This window comes from Neodiprion fabricii, chromosome 5 (assembly GCF_021155785.1).
Source record: "Neodiprion fabricii isolate iyNeoFabr1 chromosome 5, iyNeoFabr1.1, whole genome shotgun sequence".
NCBI classification, from domain to species: Eukaryota; Metazoa; Arthropoda; class Insecta; order Hymenoptera; family Diprionidae; genus Neodiprion; species Neodiprion fabricii.
The window spans coordinates 10,772,220-10,793,301 of NC_060243.1; the positions used below are offsets into that span (position 1 = coordinate 10,772,220).

The window sequence follows — 21,082 nt, forward strand, 5'->3', positions numbered from 1 at the left end:
AGAAAACTGGATGAAAGTTGTGGGAGAAATGGTGTCAGAAGATGACTAAAATCAAGTCAAATCTGCCACATTTTTCTATGTTGACGGATATTCCAGGATAGACCAGGTTTGTTACTTTATCGGTTTGCGTGTGGCGTTGATGTGAGCAGATCGTGAAGCTACGACTACATATTATCGACGGAAAACGGTTTTACGATCGCAAAATAGAAGAAACATGTCAGAGGTGGCAAGTATTTCATTTAATTTATGACTGAGACCCGTTCAAAATGGTATTGCCTTGCTTAAACGAGACGTGTTTCGCTAACTTTTTCATTTTTCCCATCTCTGCCGTAAGTTATGGTAAACAATTGCCAGGTGTCATTGCCGCGAGTGATAGAATATTTTATGACCGTTCGACCTTCTGCAAGGTTCAAACTTCAACCGCGTACAGACGATAGTTGTTCCGAACACTCACATTTCTTTGTCCTTGCGTTCTTGTCCCTTTTCACCTTCTTAACTACCTCACTGTTGTATTTATAAGTATTTACTTTTTGACACAAAAAATAAAAATCATTTATTCTTTGGGCCTTCGTACTTTGTACTTTTCCTTCTAGGTTTAGTACGCGTATAGAGGCTAAACTGCAGGCTGAGTGGATCATTATTTTTTCAGTCGTAAAATCTCTTCAAATGAGCACTTATTTAGTCGTTTTTCTTGTTTTTTGATACACCTTCTGCGGACGTTATTAAGTAAGGGTCCAATTGCAAACTATACTTACAGTTCATCATCGGCTCTACGCTACCATTGCCTTGTGCATTACATTTTCACTCATATTGTTTCAATACAACAATTGTGGCGTGTAGAATAATGTTTGACTCTCGAAAAGAAGCTTGATCGCCACACTCCGACGTTTGCATCCTGAGCAACTAGAATTTGACGAGAAGTCATCCCCCTCTTGATTCCTCTGATTTTTTTTTAATTCCTTCATTTTAGAGCCGTGTTCAAAATTTGGCGGAGGTTATCCAGTTCGGCCGTTAGAAGTCGGAATAGGAATAACCCAACCGATCAAGATGATCACCTCTATGCTTTGACCAGGTGTGTGACTCATTCTTGTCGACGTATTTCTATTTAGTTTCTCATTTTTCGGGGAAGCACGTCGACTGATTCACTGTCTAGGGTTGCACGGAGAAACCGTTTTAGAGATCAGCAAAAGAAGAGAGCTCAGAGCGTTACTTCTTTTTGCATTCTTCGGGCAGCCGTCGCCGATCACAGGTCTGGATCACTTGGAATACTGATTATATTGCACAGGTATATTATTACATGAGTCATCGTCTCTTACCCGAATACTTTATAGAAGATTATTTCACCTCTTTGCTCAAGCTTTGTACATTATACGACAGTTCAAAATAGCAGATCTTAGGATATTAACTCTCTAGACGATGTCCACTGTTGCTGATCATTCTATTATTTCTGCAAAAAAGAAAAATTACAGCGTGATGCTGTGGTGTACAATTTTTTATTCTACTCTGTGCTCAGTTTGCATATTTGTATATATTTTACCTTGCAACTGTGAGGCAGTTGCATGCTGCATGACGGAATGGAAGTTCCCATGCAGTTCTTACCTTCTCGGTATCAAAACCTCTGATTGTTGCGTTGCGTTGACGGTGTTAGCTAGTAGCCCGAACACCTGTTGGCAGCTGCCTAAACTTTTTCTGCAGGTAGCATCGGTACGTTTCTTGCAACACTTTAAGGCGTGATTAAATTATCTTTGGTGCCTTCTTATCAACGGTTGTTCATGAACCAACGTGATATTATTACTCAGTGATTATTATCATAGCGTTGTCATGTATGAGGCACGTACGCACACTATCACGACTTCTGCTAGATGTAAAGATTCGTGGTCAGAAATTGTCAATATTAGTTTGTGACTGAGTACTTAGTCAGTAAATAACAATCTCATCCATATTTCTCCGAATAAAATTTACTGTCATCATTAAATCACGTTACTTTACTGTTGATTCGGTATGAATCGAAGTTTTGAAGAAAATTTTTGTCTTCTCAAGTACTTACGTTGATTTGTGTCTCATCGTGCATTCTCCTTATAATACTTCCATTGGTTTTTCATCCAAAATCAATGTTTTTGCTGTGCTTCATTCAGACCGATTCTTCTCGGAACGGTAATGTGATAAATAGTTTCTGACAACAGGTTTGTATTCAGCATCGGAAAACATCCAGCATAGAAGAAATATTCAATCTTTAGCGAACAGTGTCATGTTTCAACTCCTTAATGTCTACCAAAGCGAATTTTTTTTTTCGAACTTATCAAAACACAAGATAAATTTTGTGGATCACAGAGGACACAGTAAAATATTACGTTCCTGTTGGAAGGTGCTAAAAATTAAAGTTTCATTCAAATTAATCCTAAGACTTTCTAGGAAGACGATACCATTAAAGTCCCATTTTGACAACAATCTTGCATCGGTTGATTGCGCCAATGAATGAATGAATGAACGAATAAGCATATCATTATTTTCATTCGTTACGATTTTTCTTTTACCACAAATGTCCAAGTATTCACCTTATTCACCGTATTCACCAACTCCTTCACTGTGATACGAAGTGTCTGTTTGAAAAATTACCCACGAAGCATACATTGATTTGAATTACTTAATCAGAAAGTTGCCAAAACTGAAGAAGGAAAAATCATATTCTCTTCATCAAAAGTTTGGTAAGGGAAATCTCGAGTTTAATATGTCGCCCGAGGAATCGTTTTAACCGATAAATTGAGAACTGCGGTGGATAGGTATACCAAGATCGGTAGCTACTTGACAGCGAACGAGATGAGGCGTGACGGACACGTTACACCGTGAAAATGCCAGAATGTGTGAACAGCGAGTTCAACGTTCGAAACAAACGGTGTCAGGTTTACTAGTGACACAGGAACTGACTCAGCTCTGTATCTTTCGAGATGCGTGTGCGATGGTGGCCAACTTTGCTTGTATCATTCGGCGCTTGATAAGTTTGAAGCATCGTCCGCAGATCCTTCAGTACCTACATGTGATTTATTGGTTAATTCAGTTGCAATCTTGAACAAGTTGGTCGTGGCTTCTCAAAGATCAGCAAATTGGCGTCGCTTGAAGATGTCTAGTGTTTCGTCATTTTGAGCACCAGTAACGACTTCTAATGATTTTCAACAACTCCGTGATAAGACTCGCAATTTATAGATATAATGAAAAACGTTGTTCAGCCGGGAATTGGATTATAAGGCAGTCAAGACGATTCTTCAGCTATGCCTATTACGAATATAAGTGAATATAATTAACACTTTCGACAGTAGTGCGATTCGCATTCCAGTCCTGAGAGAAAAAGTAATTTCTAGTTCTATCTCTAACTTAATAAAAAATCTGCCTTCATTTTGAAGTAAACTGCGAAAGCGTGTTCTGAAAATAAACTCCCGACTCAAAGTGACAAGTGCATCTACTCACGTGAAGTAGTCTCGTATCGAAGAAATGCATAATAGCAAACCTGGCATAAATAGTGCAACGATTGCACTCGTCACAGTTGCTTGGCCATGAAATTTTAATTATATGTATACATGTACTTTTTAAAATGGAACAGCGTATTTTTACGGGATCAAATCAATCTAGAATGGAACAAAACAGTAAAATATTGGGATTTTCTTTTTACCGGAATGATGGAATAAATCAAAATTCTGTGAACAGGCTTTTATTATATCACTGACGAACTGCAAAAAACACTTTTTTTTTAGTGATTGATAACGAAGTGGTGGATGTACAATATTTTTTCATTAACACCTTTTTTAGAAAGGTAAACGGGCGGATCACTGTCTCCAGCTATTCTTGACCTGGAACTAAAAAAAAAAACAAGTTTTTTTAATTGTGCATGAGAATAGCTAGGGAAGTACGTACGATAATTTTGAAATATCGTTCAAAAAATGACGTGAACAAAGAAATATTGTACGCCGCCATTTTGCTATCCATCGCTACAAAAAAAAAAAAATGATTCCCACAGGTCATTGTTAGTATCATAAAATGACGTTGGCAAAATTTCGATCCACTATATTATTCCGGTGAGAAAGAAATCCTAAAATTACCATATTTTGTTCCGTTCTCGAATGGCCTAACCACTTACAATATGTTTAAATCGCATAGTAGATGAGACACACGCGCGTCTACAAAAACAACGACTGGCAGAGGGATATTTACTATCAGAAAATTACGGTGGAATATATTAATTAGATATTCATTAAACGCAGCATATCTTATCATCCATCCATTCTGTTTTTCCATTTCCCTCTCAGTGGGCGCTGCATTGACACAGGATTTTTCTAATCGCATGTACTTGAATGAACTGAGAGGTAGTGCCATTTCAGCATCGACTCTAGCTGTAAATAGTGTAGTAATCGTTTATTTATCACTGGCTGATGAACATCATATACAGGTTTTCCTTTTTGACCAAAAACAAGACTGCCTTTTGGTGCGCGGAATATTACTGTTTCATCCGTGTTCAATATTTTCGTTGGTTCTCCTAAAATTGCTGTATTACCTGCTGAAAGTGGTCCGATTTAAAAAAAATTATGCTCCGTTCCTAGACGTGGTAACCTTAACACCAGATCCACTTAAATACTCCGTGCTTTTTTATGACAAAATTGGTATTGCTTCATAAAACTTTCAAACCACTTCCGCCCGGGTACTTTGTTTTCAAAGGATGTCGTTACACTTACAGCCCCAACTACTTGTTTCATTTTTCACGGTGTATAACAAATAATCTTCGTCTGCCATGAAGCCCATCCGACTCAATACTATCAGCCACTTAGATAACTTCTCTTCGATCTTTGTACCCAGAATAAGCGACGGCCCAATACGTCTAGGTGTTGATAGAATTCGTTCATAAACTCTCCGAGCTCATTTTGGACAAGGAACCCCAATAATAATTTATTGGGCCCTGTGATTAACATCTCTTTTTCAGCTGCAGTAAGAGCTTAAAGAACTTTTGTCAGTAAATAATTGAATAATTTTTTTTTTTTTTGAATTGTACTGCTTTTATCGGTGTGATCTTTTCGACTGTTTGTGGTCATAGGTTGTGTGTACGTTACCCAAGGTTATAGAAAAAGATTGATGCGCTATATGTGTATAATTTGAACCCATTCAAGTTCCCTCGGTGGAGTAACAATGAACATAGTCGATTATAATTGCGAGCTTCTACAAACTTACCTATACTCGTTAGCAAATGTGTCACGAAAACAATTGCTTCGACGTCACCAGCGTGTTGACGGCTGAAATTTCAGTCATTTATTCGCAAACTTATACCTACACGCGAAAACCGGCACTGGTAATGTCGAAAAATATAGTCAGAGATAGTAGTTTCCAAAGTTCAGACAAGAAAACGCTTGATACATGCAATGTTGTCCTCAACTGGTACATTGAACAAAACCAGTACATGTGTAGCCTATTTGTTCATTACAGATCTAGTTTTTTAATGAAAATGGTGATGTATCAATTGCAGGTTGAGATGTTAGTCATTTACTCGTCCTGCCAGAATATGGTGAAATACTAAAATACTCTTCCACATGGGCATTGTAAACCCAGACCTGCAATATCGGACGGTCCACCAAAAATCGAAGTCTGCACTGATTATATCGGGGTCAAAATTCCGAAAGACCAAAAGATTGACTGGTCGACAAAGTAAATTTTTCCAGATACGAATTTTAAAACAACGAATGATCAGCGTACTGAGATTGGGATTTTCGATAAATCACCCAGTAGAATAACTGTTTTCACAAAGGTTCGTTAAACCAAACGCTCTCTTATCCGAAAAAGTATTTTCAGAACAGTCGGCATTCCGAATGACCAAAGCATAGAATGTGGTAGTGCAGAAAAATGAAGGTTCCGAAATTAAAAATTGAGACCGGCTAATACTTCGAACAGCCACAAAACCAAATAATTAGCTATCGCGAATCAAAGTCAGATGGAGCGAAATTACGATCCGCAAAATGCAGAAGGGCGAGAAAGCTGAAAGGCCGCAATACGGTTGTCATAGTTTCGTAAACTTATGGTAGATGGCATTAGACATCGGCCATCGGATATGTATAGCGTAGGTACCAGAGAATATATGTGTTTTTGACGTCGTCCAACCTTTCGGCATTTTGGCCATTCTGTATTCGAGCGGGTGTCGAGATTGCGTTGCATTGGCTAAAAAATATTATGATCTTGTGAGTAAAACTGCCAAATCTCTTCTTGACATGTTTTTTTTTTTTTTTTTTTTGGAAAGTTGTTTCACCCCCTTAAAGTTGTTAATGGCAGACGAAAGATCGGAATTGGAAAATTTCTCGTTTTTCCATTTCTGCTTTTCCGCGTTCCTCTCCCTCTGATTACTCAGTATCATCACAAATGCAAACCCCGCTGTTGTTAATATTTATGTGTTATTTCCTCCGTGGTCTTTCATCCTTCAAACTATAATAATTCAACATACCTGTATCATCTTTAGGGATGAGATTTGGATCTAAACTCTGATTAACTTGTCGATCATATTTTCACAGACCACCCGCAGATGTTTGGAGTAGATTGGCCACGATGGTAAACCTCTTGGATAAGCTGGACCATCAGACAGCTGCGTTTACTAGCGACAGTGAGGCTGAAGGTGAGTTCTAATAATGGTAAATTGTGCGTCAAGGAAACAAAGTCGGTCTTTTTACATCCAGCGTAAGTTGGCATTATGAGTTGTTGTAAGTATTGTACCGAATATTTTAAATACGTGTGGCGAAAAAGATTGCCTCCATGGTGCTCGGGATACTTCATATAACAAAAGTGTTGTTTACAAGTTTTTTTTTTTTTTTTTATAGTAAAGTACGGAAAAGAAAAATTTTAATTACTAGGACGTAAAAGTGCACTTTTATGTAGTACGGTGCTCTTTTTAATTTTACTGTCGCATAAACGATTACTTCACGTACGGAATGCAGGCAAAAAAAGAAGCGTAAACCAACCATACTGGTGTGTTGCATAGAATAAGTTTCTAACTACAAAACAAGGTGAAATGCTGCAAGGTGTCATGTAATGGGTTGGAAATTGAATATGCAGCATTGTCGGATTTCTGGGATTAAATCCCAGGGTTGAAAGATTCCGGGTTGTTTCACCAATCACGATCTTTCTTCTCGTTTTCGAACGAGTAAGTTCGTTCATATTTTGCTAATTTAAAATGCACACGCAACCTTCCGGTTTCCTTTTGAACGTGCCAAAGAGATGACGAGAATATCATTTCTCAGACGTTTTGTCCTTTAATCGAAAAATGAAAATACTAAGCGAACAAGAAAATAAACTAAAGTAAACTAAGTTCGAACTTCGAAACTCGTAATTATTTTGAAATTCTAATATTTTTTACAACTGACGGGTAGATCTCGTTTTCGGTATCAAGAAGAAAAGTATATTGTGTTACAAGTGCGGAAAATTGGTGATTTTTGAGAGATACAAAGTTCGCAAAGTAAGCTGCCACAGCGAGTGCCGTAATAGCACGAGTGCTAGTGTGAACACAGCGTCAGGCAGGTGGGAAGGAATAGCGTGTGTCGCACGTGTGGTTAGGCGATATTCGACGTGACTTTGCCGTCTCATGCTGCAAACTTCACACTCGTCGGAAATTGCCCACTTTCGACACTTGTAATACAATATATTATTTTTTTTCAAAAATCTGAAACACGTCCTCTCAGTCGACATGAAAATAAATTTCGCATATCCTGTGCTTGACTACGCTCCGTTCTTCCCGTACAATTTGTTTTTTCCGGCTACCACGTTGTGGGTACTTACCTGATATACAATACATGTATCGTTTCCTCACGGTAGGAATCCAACTTGTATGGAGATACGAGAGTTCAAGAATCTCAATATATAGACTCGATTTACGTTTGCTAACAATAAAACTACGTGACATACATCATCTTGTCCCACCTTCTAGCACATAGCGTTATATATGTACGCGTAATGATGTCGACTGACCGGGAACTCTCTCGCTTTATACATATTATATGCAACCCATGATACATACCGTCGTCCACAGAGGGACTTATAAATTTTTTACCAAATTACTGCACCACGTGGCAATTAGTTATAGAGAGATACTGGCCAGCAGTTATATTACACGGTATGAAGGTGTACGCGCCGAGGCTAATGTAACACGGACTATCATCCTGCAGCATCGACGAAACGACAAGAAAAACCATCCGAGTCGTCGATTACCCATGCACGTTTCTTTATTTGTTATCTTTTTTCTGTTTGTTTTGTACTGCTTCGATTTTTGTTAATTTACCCTTTTTTTACCTTCTACCGATGATTAATTCTTGCGGCCAGAATTTTCATTACCAGGAATTTGACGTTGAACTTTTGCACGTTCCATCTGTCTGCGCAGAATCATTTCGGTTCTTTCAACTAGCTGTGTGTATGGGGCATTCCAAGCCACCGTCGCAGAATTTCATCTATGTTGTTTCGTAGGACTGTTCTGACTGAAACTCAGCCACAATCAATTTTTCAAAAAAATTTTATTATCACTTCAGACATACCGCTATTTTGAAAATGTCGAGAAAAGTATCTCAAAACTCTGAATATTGGCAAGAACCGTAATCTCATTGTTCTTCTTTGGCTGGTTTTAATTTTTAACGGAACCGCAATCTTCAAATATCGTCGGGCATTTCATTCATTCTTTTGTCATTTGTTAAACGGACCTCGAGAAATATCGATTGATAAAGTTAGTACTCACGTATTCTGTGATGTTCGACAATAAGCGATGTATTTAGTTATCATAGTTTCAAAAGGAATCGACCGAGGACTTTGAAATAATAATGATAATAATCATAGTTATTGCCAATAGCCGCCCATAACCGATAGGGTATATCTCCAGAAACCTGAACGACGAGACCAGTCTTACAATTTTTGCGAGCTGCTGCTCAGGTCCTCCTCGACAGGCTGGGAATTTCAACTCACAATCAAGTTCTCCCGTGGTGAGGTCTCGCACGTTGATAAACTGGCTAGATTTTTTTAATCCGATTCCTTGGCGAGATACTATTCATCAAAAAACTGTGTTCATTATAAAATCATGGGATACAGGATTAAGACATACTGCGTTTATTAAATCTATAAAATGGGATTGCTGCAGACATTGATAATGTTCTCTAGTTTAACGAACTGATTACGAATATATTTATTCATGATACATAGTACCAATAGGACTCGTGATTTCAAACTATGGGCGAATTGTAAATGCAAAGTATTTTTAAAATACTTGATAAAAAACCCAGCGAAATTAATTTGATGAACTTTTTGAAAATGTTATTTATTGACGATTCGTCCCTGATTGAAATACCGTTGTATGAATTAATACTGAAACAACGAAAGGAAAATTCGCTCAACTTTTAAAAACGGCTAAAAATTCCTGTTACAAGCATTCAGTTTACAATATTCCTCCAAAAATGTTCCGAACTGAATTTTTGCTAATTGTAATCGTAAAAATTGAGTTCCGATTGAATCGGAAAAACTATAAAAGTGCAGAGTATTAGAACGAAAATATTGAAAATGGATGATCACATCCGAGATGGTCAGTGTTGAGTGTTAGCCAAGTTGGCACGGAATGTCCCGTATACGCGTGAGGCTGAGGCAGAGAAGTAGAGGAAGCAGAAAAAGAAGGAGACGAAGGAGGAGGAGGAGAAGGATGAGGATGAGGAGTCTTTGGCCGCGTCGTGACCTCCGGTGGAAACACTCGACGTAGCGTAACGGTGAATGTGTCTAGAGTATAACGCGTTGTATATTTCGCTATACTCTCCTGTATTATGTCCACCTTTGTATACACATACGCAGAAAACTACGATGCACATATACACAGGATCAAGTCCGCGCCGTAGTCAACCGAGGTTCGATCTAAGCTGACATCTCTTACTTTTTTCCTTCGCTTTTCTTTCTATTCTCTCACACGTGGTGACTTGTATCTAATAGATGAAATTCAGACTCTCTCTCTCGTTCTGATTTAGGTATAAAAGGCAGCTCTAATTTCTCCTAAGAGGCGAATCGAAATCCTTTGGTCCTTCTTTTGCACACTTGTCTTCGCTTCCAAGGTCGTACACCTCTAATTACTGCAGTACCCGGAGAAAAAAAGAGAAAAAATATCGTGTATAAACAACGACAAAAAAATTCATATCCAATGCCTACAGTATCCCCTGCTCGTCAACTAATTTGTTCACCTCATAAGAGCTACAGAAAAAAAGAGTGTAAAACTTGGTCTAGTGGTTTATTGGGTGTACGATATTCTTTACCTGTCAATATTTTTGTCGCCCGCTAACTTTTCTATAGTTTCATTTTTTGTTTTTACTGATTTTGATAGTTTTTTTTTTCTTCACCTATATGTAATTACCTGTTTTTTTTTTTTTTTTTTCCTCAGAAGGCTTCTAAAATCTTCCATTCTTTGAATCCCAAAATTATGCGGCAAAACGTTAAATTTCACTCCAATTTTGAAATGGTTATGCTTCGAATATTACGGTTTTTTAAAGAATTTTTAATCATTCCTGATTTATTGAAGGTCGCTGTCACAACTGAAATGGAGTAATATAGCCAAAGAAAGCTGAGAAAATATTCGACTTTTCAACTTATGTTTTAAATAATAGAGAAGTACAATATACGTGTAAAACCAATTTCATTGCTATTGCGTTTTTAAGAAAGTAAATTTTTCAAGTTTGATGGAAAAAAATCAGTAATTTGAACTACGACATTTTTTTAATGAACGTCAAAAACGTTTTGATGAATTCTTGAAAATCTTTGACGAGAAATAAGGGAACTGGATATGTTTTCCTCTCCTGCCCACTGTCGAATAATCAAGACATCATTTCATCACTTACGGTTCTTGAAATAATCTTTAGTTTCTAACTGTTTTTCTCATTAAATATTGAACAATCGCGCTCTTGGCTAATTTAATTTTTACCGCTACGTTGAAGTGGGGTCATGTGTCTACTGTTTTCGATGATTCGATCAATGCTTAAATCTTGTCTGATTAATTTGGAGCACCCGCACCGGCTGGCTACAAGTTTGGTAACGAGGCTGATAGTGGACAGCTTGATTTCTCATCTTATAGGATAATTTGTCGTCGTCGAGTTTTTCGTATCTTGATAGCTCATATCTGTTTGAATCGTTCCTTCTGTTTCCCCAGCTCATTCCCTCTTCGGATTGCCATGCACAGTATTTCAGGACCTGGGTTGCGTTTCTTAGTTTTCTGTTTCACACGGCTTTACAATTTTATGTTCACCTTCTCCCGTTCACCTTTTGTGATATTACTCTATTGACTGACTGGACGATCCGCCGTTAGTTAGTATTATACATCTGAAAGACCAGTGGTCGTCTTCTTCAATATTGCTGTGGCATGTATACATGTACTATTCAAGCATTAGAGAGATGGTATTTATGTTGAATATTTTCAAAAATTATTGACTACAATTGAAATATCTGTGTGACGGAAGTTAATCCCTGCCATAATATATATTGTTTATCACAATACAAGCTTTTTGCCCAATGATCAAAGTCAAAGCAACGATTAACTTCAAGTTCCACAGTAATGAGACAATTTTGGGTAACATCTGACTTTTTACCTTTCTGTACAACTTTTATCAATTGCTGGTGATTTCACCCGAAATGAAACTACTCTTTGTAAGTCTGAATCCTTGTTTCCGACATCGACTCTTCTGACTTAGATTGAAAAAATTCAGTGTCAATTCAGTCGTTTGATGGAATCAACGTTCCTACCCTGAAAATTATAGGGCAGCCCTGGTCAAAACATCGTCTGTTACTACGAAAGTTTTCCTTGGCCGTAACTGAAAATATTCTCCCTTGACTTGTATTCAAAGTATAATTTCTGCAACATCTCTTTGAAAATTTTGATGTTTAAAGACCGAGAAGCGTGCCTAAAATTCCCTATTTCCGAACAATGCGGTAAACCAACATTGGCGCACTCGTTTGAAATGCTATATGTTAGACCCTAGAGCTTTCTTTGATGCATGCACAATTTCAAACAACTGAATTGTATGTACTGTGTCATTGAGCATTAGTTACCTAACCCCAATTCTATGCGCCGTGAGTGGCGCTTTCGTTGCTTCTCAAATCAAACTTTCTTTCACAGATGTTGGAAAAAATAGCGTCTATCACACATGCGAATAGACAATATCTGAATCACCATTCGCCTTTGCGGTTCACGCTGAAAATTTTCTAACATTTCATTTGAGACGCAGTAAAGGTGTAATTGATAGTATTTAAAATTGGTGTTGGGAAATTTACGCTCAATGACACAGTATCCAAAATTGAGCCATTTGAATGCGCGTACGTACTACAGAAAGTCTTAATGCGGAAAATCAAGCACTTTATTTGTGTGCATGCGTTAACGACCTTTCATCGCAACGTTCGGAAATGGTGCACTTTACGGACACTCTACAGGCTTTGAAAATCGAACTTTCGTGCAGATGTAGCAAGAAAAAAATTTCAACGAGTAGTCTTCCAATTAAAATGAGTTGTCGGACAGTGAATTCAAACGTATCCACCAGATTTTTAGCCAAGAGATAAAGTAAAGCTAGGTTAAGGAAATATAAGAAAAATTGTAGAGATTTTGAGTAAAACATCAATTTCTTAGCTTTTGTTTATAACTCGAGTATTTCCCATTTTTGTAGCTAAGGAGATCTTTTTCGCTTATGGGTCGTCGTCGTAGTTTTGGCTGTTGTCGTTGTCGTTGTCGTTGAATTAAGGACATATTAAAGATGTTGGGTGTACATCTAACGCGTTAGTTTCTGACGGATTCGGGAATGCGTATTCGGCTGAAACACGAAATGCGATGAGAACCGTTCGATACGTCGGTAAAATGTGCAGTGGCACTTTATACTATCCGACCTGCTTGAGATGTTGGCGCGCGATTTTATCGATCGGTTTATCGATGTTATCAGATAGTTCTCATCAGCTTTCGTGTTTGATCAAAACATGCGTGCCCTTGAACCGTTCAGAATCGAACACGTTAAGTGTACAGTCATATTGGAAAAATATTAGAACAAAAACATGATTAGACAGAGCTTCAAATAGTGCCACTGAAGCTAATTTTGTTGCATTCGACTGCTGCTACACTCTACTGCTACATTTGACTATAAAATTCCCAACGATGGAGGAAAAAATGTTACAACACAAAACTCAGCTACAAGTACTTCGTTGTTTCAACTACTTTATAGAAATCCAATTTTTCTACTATTATTTTTTTTTTCTTTTACGAGAAAATTCATATTGCTTCTCTGATTTTAAAGAGCAATAGCTGATTTTATTGGTAAATAAAGTCTCCACGGATCATCATAGTCAATCTGTGATTATCAAGAATGAATTACTTGTTGAATCACAAGTTTGACATCTTTGAATAATTACGATTGTACCTGTTGGACTTTCACGTCAGTTGACGAAATAAAGAAAAAAATCTATCTCAGATAATTTATAGGAAATTCATTTACAAATAAAATGAGCTATTTTTCAGTAGAATCAAACAAACTATGCCTATTTTTCGGTGAAAAAATAGTGTAATCATTTGATTTCACTAACACTGTTAATAACGAGGCGATTACCATTGAAATTCAGTGTTGAGACGTTTTTTTTCGGAACACAGAGAGTTCATGAATCTGATTCAACTTGATCAGCTTCTGTTGCCCTGGTCAACTTTTGTTTCGTCATATTCTCGATTTGACGGATTTTTTACCTGACTATACCTCGCATACATCATCGATTGTATAAATACCGAATCTGCGATTATCTCGTTATAAAATGACTAAAACTTGTTGATTTTTACCGAATCCATTTCCTCTTCGAATACGGTCCTGTTCCACGAAGCGAATATCTGTAGCAGTTCGTTATCGGTATAAATTTATCTCTGTTTTAAATAAAAAAATCAGAAAGGGATACGTTAACGGTACGCCGAAAGTAACGCGCCGTGATGCCAATTTGTCGGGTTTCGGTTCTCCTTCTTTGAACGAGTTGTAAGAGAGGCAAGGAGCAGCATCTGTGGTATATAGACGTGTGTAACTTATACCTACCTACTTACTGTATCGGGGCGGATGTAACGCTGCATGCTGACGCACACACGAAAAGCAATGACGGAATGAATATAAAAGATAAAATGCGAGAAGCATAGAGTCGCAGTGTTGGTTCTCGCGCCGAGTTGCAACATGCTCTCCTTCGGTGAAAAGGAATGTTATTGTGTTTCGGGAGATTAAGAAGTTTTTTCCCCGACCGTGTACTGTCGGTAAAGATGAACGGTACGTTCATCGACTTGCTTCTCTGATCCCTTCCCTTTCTTTTCTCGCTTCGATTTCTCCACTCCTGAATTAAAAAGGTCGTTGAAAAAAGTCGAAAATAGACACGCGTGATAAACGAAAAATAGGATGACAAAAGTTACACGGAAAGAGAGGAAAAGAGACAGAGATAGAGAGAAACATGGAAAGATCCGTGGCGTTTTACTTCGCAAGCAAAATATCATCGTCATATTCTTGATGTAACCGTTCTCCTCGAATTACCTATGACAATTTTTTATGACGGATTAATATTTATGAAAAACCTATAATTCTTATTGCGAGATAAATAGCACGAGAGTTAATTTTTACTGGACTGAATTTGTGAAAGTCAAGGCATTCTAGTTTTCATGGTTTTGTGATTTTTCTGCAAGTGAGCAATCATTGTCTTAAAGTGACGAAAGAAGTTTTGAATTTGAAACAGAATGTTTTTCAGGTAACTAATTCTGTTTCAATCTGCTTTTGCATGTTCGGAAGAAATGAACGAACCTGCAAAGAAAACTACTCAATTCCGCTTCATGTTGTTTTGCTAATTCATCTCACAACATTTGATTACCGTAAATATCAAAATTAATGGAATATTCAGAGGACACAGTTTTCAATAAACTTGTTGGGATCGCCCATCTATCGTCGGTGCACTTATGCCAAGTATCGTATCGAATTATATTAAAAGTATTATAGCCAGTCTATACCACTATCGTTATTACACGGGAAATAAATATTGTAGATTTCAACATCTCCCGTGATGAATACATGGACAGCACCTTTATGGAATCAAATCTACAGCAATTGTAGCAAGATGTACCAATTAGATGGAATAGATTTGCCACAATTGAAGTATTATAGATTTGACGCGATAAAAGTACTGTCCCTGTATTCACCGCAACAGATGTCAAATTTACATTATATTTTTTTCCGCGTTGCATCGATTTTAGTCATGAAATAGACAGAGGTATTTTCATTCATGGAAATATTCGGTATGCAGGAGCAGGATTTGATTTTATTTTTGAACGTGTGTTGGAATGTTACAAACCTTTTGTTGTCCACGCGAATGATGCAGAAGCGTGCAGTACGGAGGATTCGAAAAGCAGTTTATTATACCAAGAAGTTGACAGTGCAGCGTTGTTCTTATAACGCACGCGGCTACGTGACGATTCGATGAGTCCATTACTGATACTTTGTAGCACGAAGTAGGCGATAAATATGCGCTTACGAGTATCCGCGTGCACCGAATTCCCACCGTCTGATTATTTCTGCACTGTCCTGCGGCGCTTCACACAGGCATAAAGAAGTTCATTATGCAGAAGTTGCGACACGTATACAATACACTAAATTTCATGTCCCAGGCTCTTCGCATCAGAGAATAACTGTAGCCGCCTCGTTCCTATACTGTTACAATCACGGTGTTGATAAAAAAACTATCACGTATCGCCGAGAGGTTCGGACGCTGAACCCATGTGCTCAACAAGAATGTCGACAATCAAGGAAACTGGGGGCATTACCATACGATTGCCATTTGCGTTTTCAAATTGGCGATTCCCAATTTATTGACTATCGCGAAAGACCGTCGGCGTCGTCATCCACGAACCAGTAATATGAACTCAAGACCTTGAACTCTGCGACAAAAGTACCCTTACCTCGGATCAAAGACGTGCGTCATTCCTTCCACACGTCACAGGACTCTTTTTCCACCTAACTTCCATCGATTTCAGCTCAAATGTAGCCTGTGCCCTAAGTTTCAGGTACTATGCTAAACTATTTAATGGCTTGCTTCGCTCTTGGAACTTTTTCTTATCCGGATATGTGGTCATAACATCAAAGAATTGGGTGCAACTGGTAACAAACATGCAGGGTAGTGACGCCGTTTGTGATCACTGCGCCATATTTGTCCTATCATTATGTAAAGTCTTTTAATCATTTTTGAAAAATAATTCACAGAAACATATCGTACAGTATTAAACGGAACTTTTTACCCATATATTGTTTGAAAATCAAAGTTTACAGTTGTAAAAGCCGGCCAAACAGTTTTGTACATTTTTGACCAGGCTTTTATTCGCATCTACGAAATGAATACAGCTACAAATGGATCAATCGTTCACCACATACAATACTATGGTGGACAAAAGTGATACATCTACCTTAACGTGACGAGAAAAATACTTCCTTGCAAGATTTCAAGAATCTAACCATATTTCACCATTCAAGTTGAACAAGAGAACTAGAATGTAGTGAATACCTTTTAAAACTCAAGTATCAAGTCGTCTAAATATTCATAGTAGGGGCTTGCAGATGTTTCGGTATCTGTATGAAAATCGGGAAAGAAGGTCCTCGAAGACATGTCATGGTTGTGGGAATTGTTATACTTTACGCGAAGCGGCTTGTTGGAACTCTGTCATAAAACATCCTGTGATGGCTCAGTATATTCTTGTTTTGTATCGAGCGATAGAGCATTCAAGCTCCCAATACATACTTATATTGTATCATCACTGCTTAAGCTTCGTATCCTGCCACAGTCGTTCCAAACGTCTGATATTATTTGTTTTGACAATGTTTGGGATGGCCGTGGCGGAATATGATGCAGCCAAACCTGAAACGAGAGCTGTAACTCCAGTTGCTCAAATAAGGCGCACGCATCGTTCCGCATATACAGAAATTCATAGTATTGTATAAGTATCTATAAGTGTGTATATGAATTCTGAATCTCTCCATCATCTTTGCCGGATTTTGTGTTCCAGGACTTGAGCTTGTCAGGCTACCAGAAGACTCCACGCTCTCAGGATTCACTCCTCTCATGTCGAATCCTCAGGAGCCGGTTTTCGTCAAGAAAGAGGAAGATATGGTGAGTTATTGAGTCGTGCTGCAGTATAAACTTAGCTACTAGAATTTTTATTTGTAAATTTTTATACTGTCTCTCTTTGCGAATATTGGAGAAATCACGGGTATACAGTTATGTCATCATAAAAATTCATCACGTAACCTATATAATGTATGTTTTTTTTTTCAATCGCAGGAAGTGGCCCAAGTTTGTTTGAGGATACACAAAATACTCTTCTTCGGACAAGTGTTCCTCTGCGGTCTTGAGACTCCGGTTCTTAAGCTGCAAAAATGTGAAACTGGCGACAGCGAGTACGTTTCTGTTGTGGAAACCTCAACAGCAAGTTCCCCTAGCTCACCACCTGAACAAGTGAGTGCAAACGAGACTTCGAGCTCTCCGATTTCAAATTCAAGCACCCACAAAGAGAGTCTTTCACTTTCGCATCACGTCTAAAAGAAGCAGCCATTTATTAATACGTCATAAACATTTCTGAAGTTCATTATCTGCAATTTTACAACTTTTTCCCTGATTTTTAAGCGCGTCCCTATGTTCTCTCATCAGTTCCATACCCAATTTCCTAATTTTTCGTTGGTTGCTTCCAATTCTGTCGCGTATAGAGTGACTCAGAAATCCTCGTCGAAAGCTACAGCGAAGGTGAGGAGGATTTGCCGGTGATGAGACGGCTATCCTCGAATTCCGGTGCATCGACCGACAATTCGTTGTGGACGACGGCACCGACGGGGGAGATCAGGTCACTCATAGAACGCAAAGAAGAACTCGAAAGGCGCCAGAGGAAGCAGGAACGTCATCGGCAGCGAGTCCAGGTCAGTGAGAGTTGAAGGTACATTTTGTTGTACCCACATAAATTTGCGTGTCTACTTGCACAAATGTACTTTTCTTTACTGTTGGAGGTGCAAAAAAAGCTACTGAAAATCTTAGAAATACTCATCGATGTTTAATGAGATAGATTTCAGAAGATTCAGCGACGAGTTGTGGATTTATTGAATATGATTCTTTCGTCATTGCAGACTGTTCCACAATTTTTCAGCAGCAGGTTTTTGAACGGTGAATCAATCTCGCTCGGGTATAAAATATCAAAAATTCATGTGTGTCATCAACAATGACAGTTTTACGAAACTGAAGAGTCGAATGCGCATGCATCAAATCGTGTGATTCCATTGGTAGATTTAACTAATTCGCGTCAAATGTCCCGTCTGTCTGTCAGGTTGCTTAGTTGCTGCCGAACGTTAGATATAAAAATTCGCTGTTGTTTTGATCTTATGTTACACTAAGAATTTGTGATGAAAAAAATGTGACCGGACTACGCTTCAGTCCACGTAGCCTCAAAACGCCGTCGCGTATTGACAGTTTCCGCCGGGACCAAACCAGATAGATTTGGCCAGCCTGTCCAAGCAGGCGAAAAACTTTACGCGTGCACAATTCGGTGTTCAATTTTCTGAGATTATCATGAGATGTGTATCAGCTGAAGAAGATGCAGCGTGCAGAATTCTAAAAGCTGAGTTACCTCGAGATTGAAGTTAGTAACGTTATCGTAACGAAAAATCGGGAAAAAATCAGTAGTTTTTTATTTTTCCAATGACTTTGAAAGAACGAAGATTTCAAAATTCGAGGAAATCTTGTTTTATTACGGCTTACCGAATTTCAAGCAATTAAAAAATCACAAAGTAACGGTTTTTCCTCAGCATTAATCGTTGCGATAACGTTACTATAACTTCAACATGGTGAATTATCTCGGATTAAAAAATTTCTATCATCAGGCACGGCTTATTAAAAATAATTAGCTTCGTCTTTTCGCGTCGTGTGACAAACCACTGCCTTTTTTCGCCATTTGGCAACTGTGCATTAATACGCATCACGTAGTTATGTATAGATTGACCGGAAAAGCGGTAACCGGGTGAGTTAGAGTCGAGTCGAGACCGCAGGAGCAGGCAGAAGGAAGATTGATAATCAAATTTGGCTGAAGGCTTGCTGGCCAAAAAAAACATGCAGCAGGATGTTTGGAATTTTTTTCCCATTCTTCTTACTCTTCCTTTTTCTCCCTCGTTTTTTGTACTCTCGCGTTTTCGTGTGAATCTCATTTCTCGTTATTATTTATCGCTCTTTAATGAAGTTTCCCTTCTATCTGTGATGCTTGCGGAGAACGAGAACGAGAACATTTCCTCCGTATTAAACAGCTGTGTGATGCCGTTTTTCCCGCAGGTATTATAACTACTTATATGTGAGACGGGATGTGGGAATGAGATGTAACGGCTCGCGAATTAATTCTTACTTCATACCACCAGGCGTCGTTTACATCTTATAAATAGCTATGCCGACGATACATTGGTGCTGTTCGTTACTCTTTTTGGCTTTTGGCTGTATTTTTAAGTCCCACCGTCTCCATCCCCAGGAAATCGTGGCACACATTCTCCTCACTTTTGTAAGCTTTCCTGTAGCAGAATAAACTAAGGCTGCCTGATTAATCGATAATTGAGAACGCGGGTTCGTCAATTAATCGAAAAAATGATTAATTGGAAACGATGGTTGATCGATCAAACGATTGAGCACACAGTCCAAGAATAAGCACAATTAAACCAACAGAATTGTAACTAAACCGAGATTCTTGTGTCGATCGAGTATTTACATTAAAACACAATTGCCGCTCATTTTACCTTTTTTGATCAGTTCTTTTGATCTTGAACGCTTTAGGTTAGTCGGTATTGCTATAGAAGTTCTGAGAATTTTTAGTATTCGCTCTCGATTTTTGCTTACCCTTGTGTTTTTAGGAATTTTCATTCTGATTCATCCAATTTTTATTTCTGATTTTTTATTAAGATTTTTTCAAAAAGATAATGTTGAAACAAAATGCATTATTTTATAATCGTTGATCACCCAACTGGCAGTGACTTGTCAGTAAAATAAGTTGATTCACCCCAAGTTCTTAAACCATATACCACGTCTACAGTTTTTCGAATTTAAATCACTGTTTACAGAAAAAATATTTATTTTCAACTTCACCAACTCAATGTCTAAAATTTTCTGGTCGAATATTGCAGTGGGTATGTATTATGCGGAGTTTTTCACACGGCGTGAAATTTTCTTTGAAATTACTTCAATTTTCACTAATCGTTGTGCAGAACTCCCACTCTCGTCATACGTTTCGTAAAACACACTCTGCGCGTGTGTTCGTATCAGGTGAAATTCGGGCAGTTTCATTTGCACATCGTTATCAGAACTTCGCAAAATATTGGGATGGCGAAATCGCGTACTGAAAAAGCCTCACCCGCAACGGAAGAATAAAAGAAATTTAAAAAATCAACGTGAGAGAAAGGATATCGAGTTCCATTTTTTACCTTTTGCATTCGTAAATACCCGCTTTGATTTTACTAGTGGTCTCAAATGCGAGGATCTCGCATAATAAAGTTGTAGTTTCTTTGGTTCTCCGTTTCTTACACACCGCAAAAGCTCTTTTCGCTCTCGATACTTAGAACTTATCAGTTCGCTATCGCAGACGTCATGTTCGACGTCCGGAGCCTTTTTCGGTTCTTCGATAAATTTGCAAACGTATGTCGTTCCGCTCTAGCAGCAGGGATTCGGGAATCGGGGTCTTGATCCCATTAATATGCGTAGTAGTTCGACACTGCAGCAGCTTTTTAATCGGATTTTCAAATTTATTTAGTCGATAAAGGTATTTTACTTTTCTCACCGTTCGTTTGTTAACCCCTTGAGAAAAAAAGAAAAAAACAAATTATAGCATGAGGATTGCCGATATCCAGTGCTTGTTTCACACTGGTTTTTTTTTCCTTGCTGTTTTTACGTTGCTTTCCCTGCTGGCAACCGGCGATTATTTTGTTTGAATACACGGTTAATTAGCGTATGTAACAGGTATCATTTATACACACGTTCCGGAATGCATGAGAACCAGTATCGGCGTAAGTGTACA

General features: G+C 38.2%; 1 protein-coding gene across 4 annotated transcripts in view; it reads left to right on the plus strand.

The window, feature by feature from the left end:
- LOC124182217 (telomerase-binding protein EST1A-like) overlaps positions 1 to 21,082 on the plus strand; it is a 241,416-nt gene that overhangs the window by 155,314 nt on the left and 65,020 nt on the right. For all 4 annotated transcript variants that reach the window (XM_046569169.1, XM_046569170.1, XM_046569172.1 and 1 more), the window contains 4 exons: positions 6,537 to 6,637; positions 17,060 to 17,163; positions 17,335 to 17,508; positions 17,757 to 17,963. In XM_046569169.1, the coding sequence (XP_046425125.1) occupies positions 6,537 to 6,637; positions 17,060 to 17,163; positions 17,335 to 17,508; positions 17,757 to 17,963 (586 nt within the window). The remainder of the gene's footprint in view (positions 1 to 6,536; positions 6,638 to 17,059; positions 17,164 to 17,334; positions 17,509 to 17,756; positions 17,964 to 21,082) is intronic.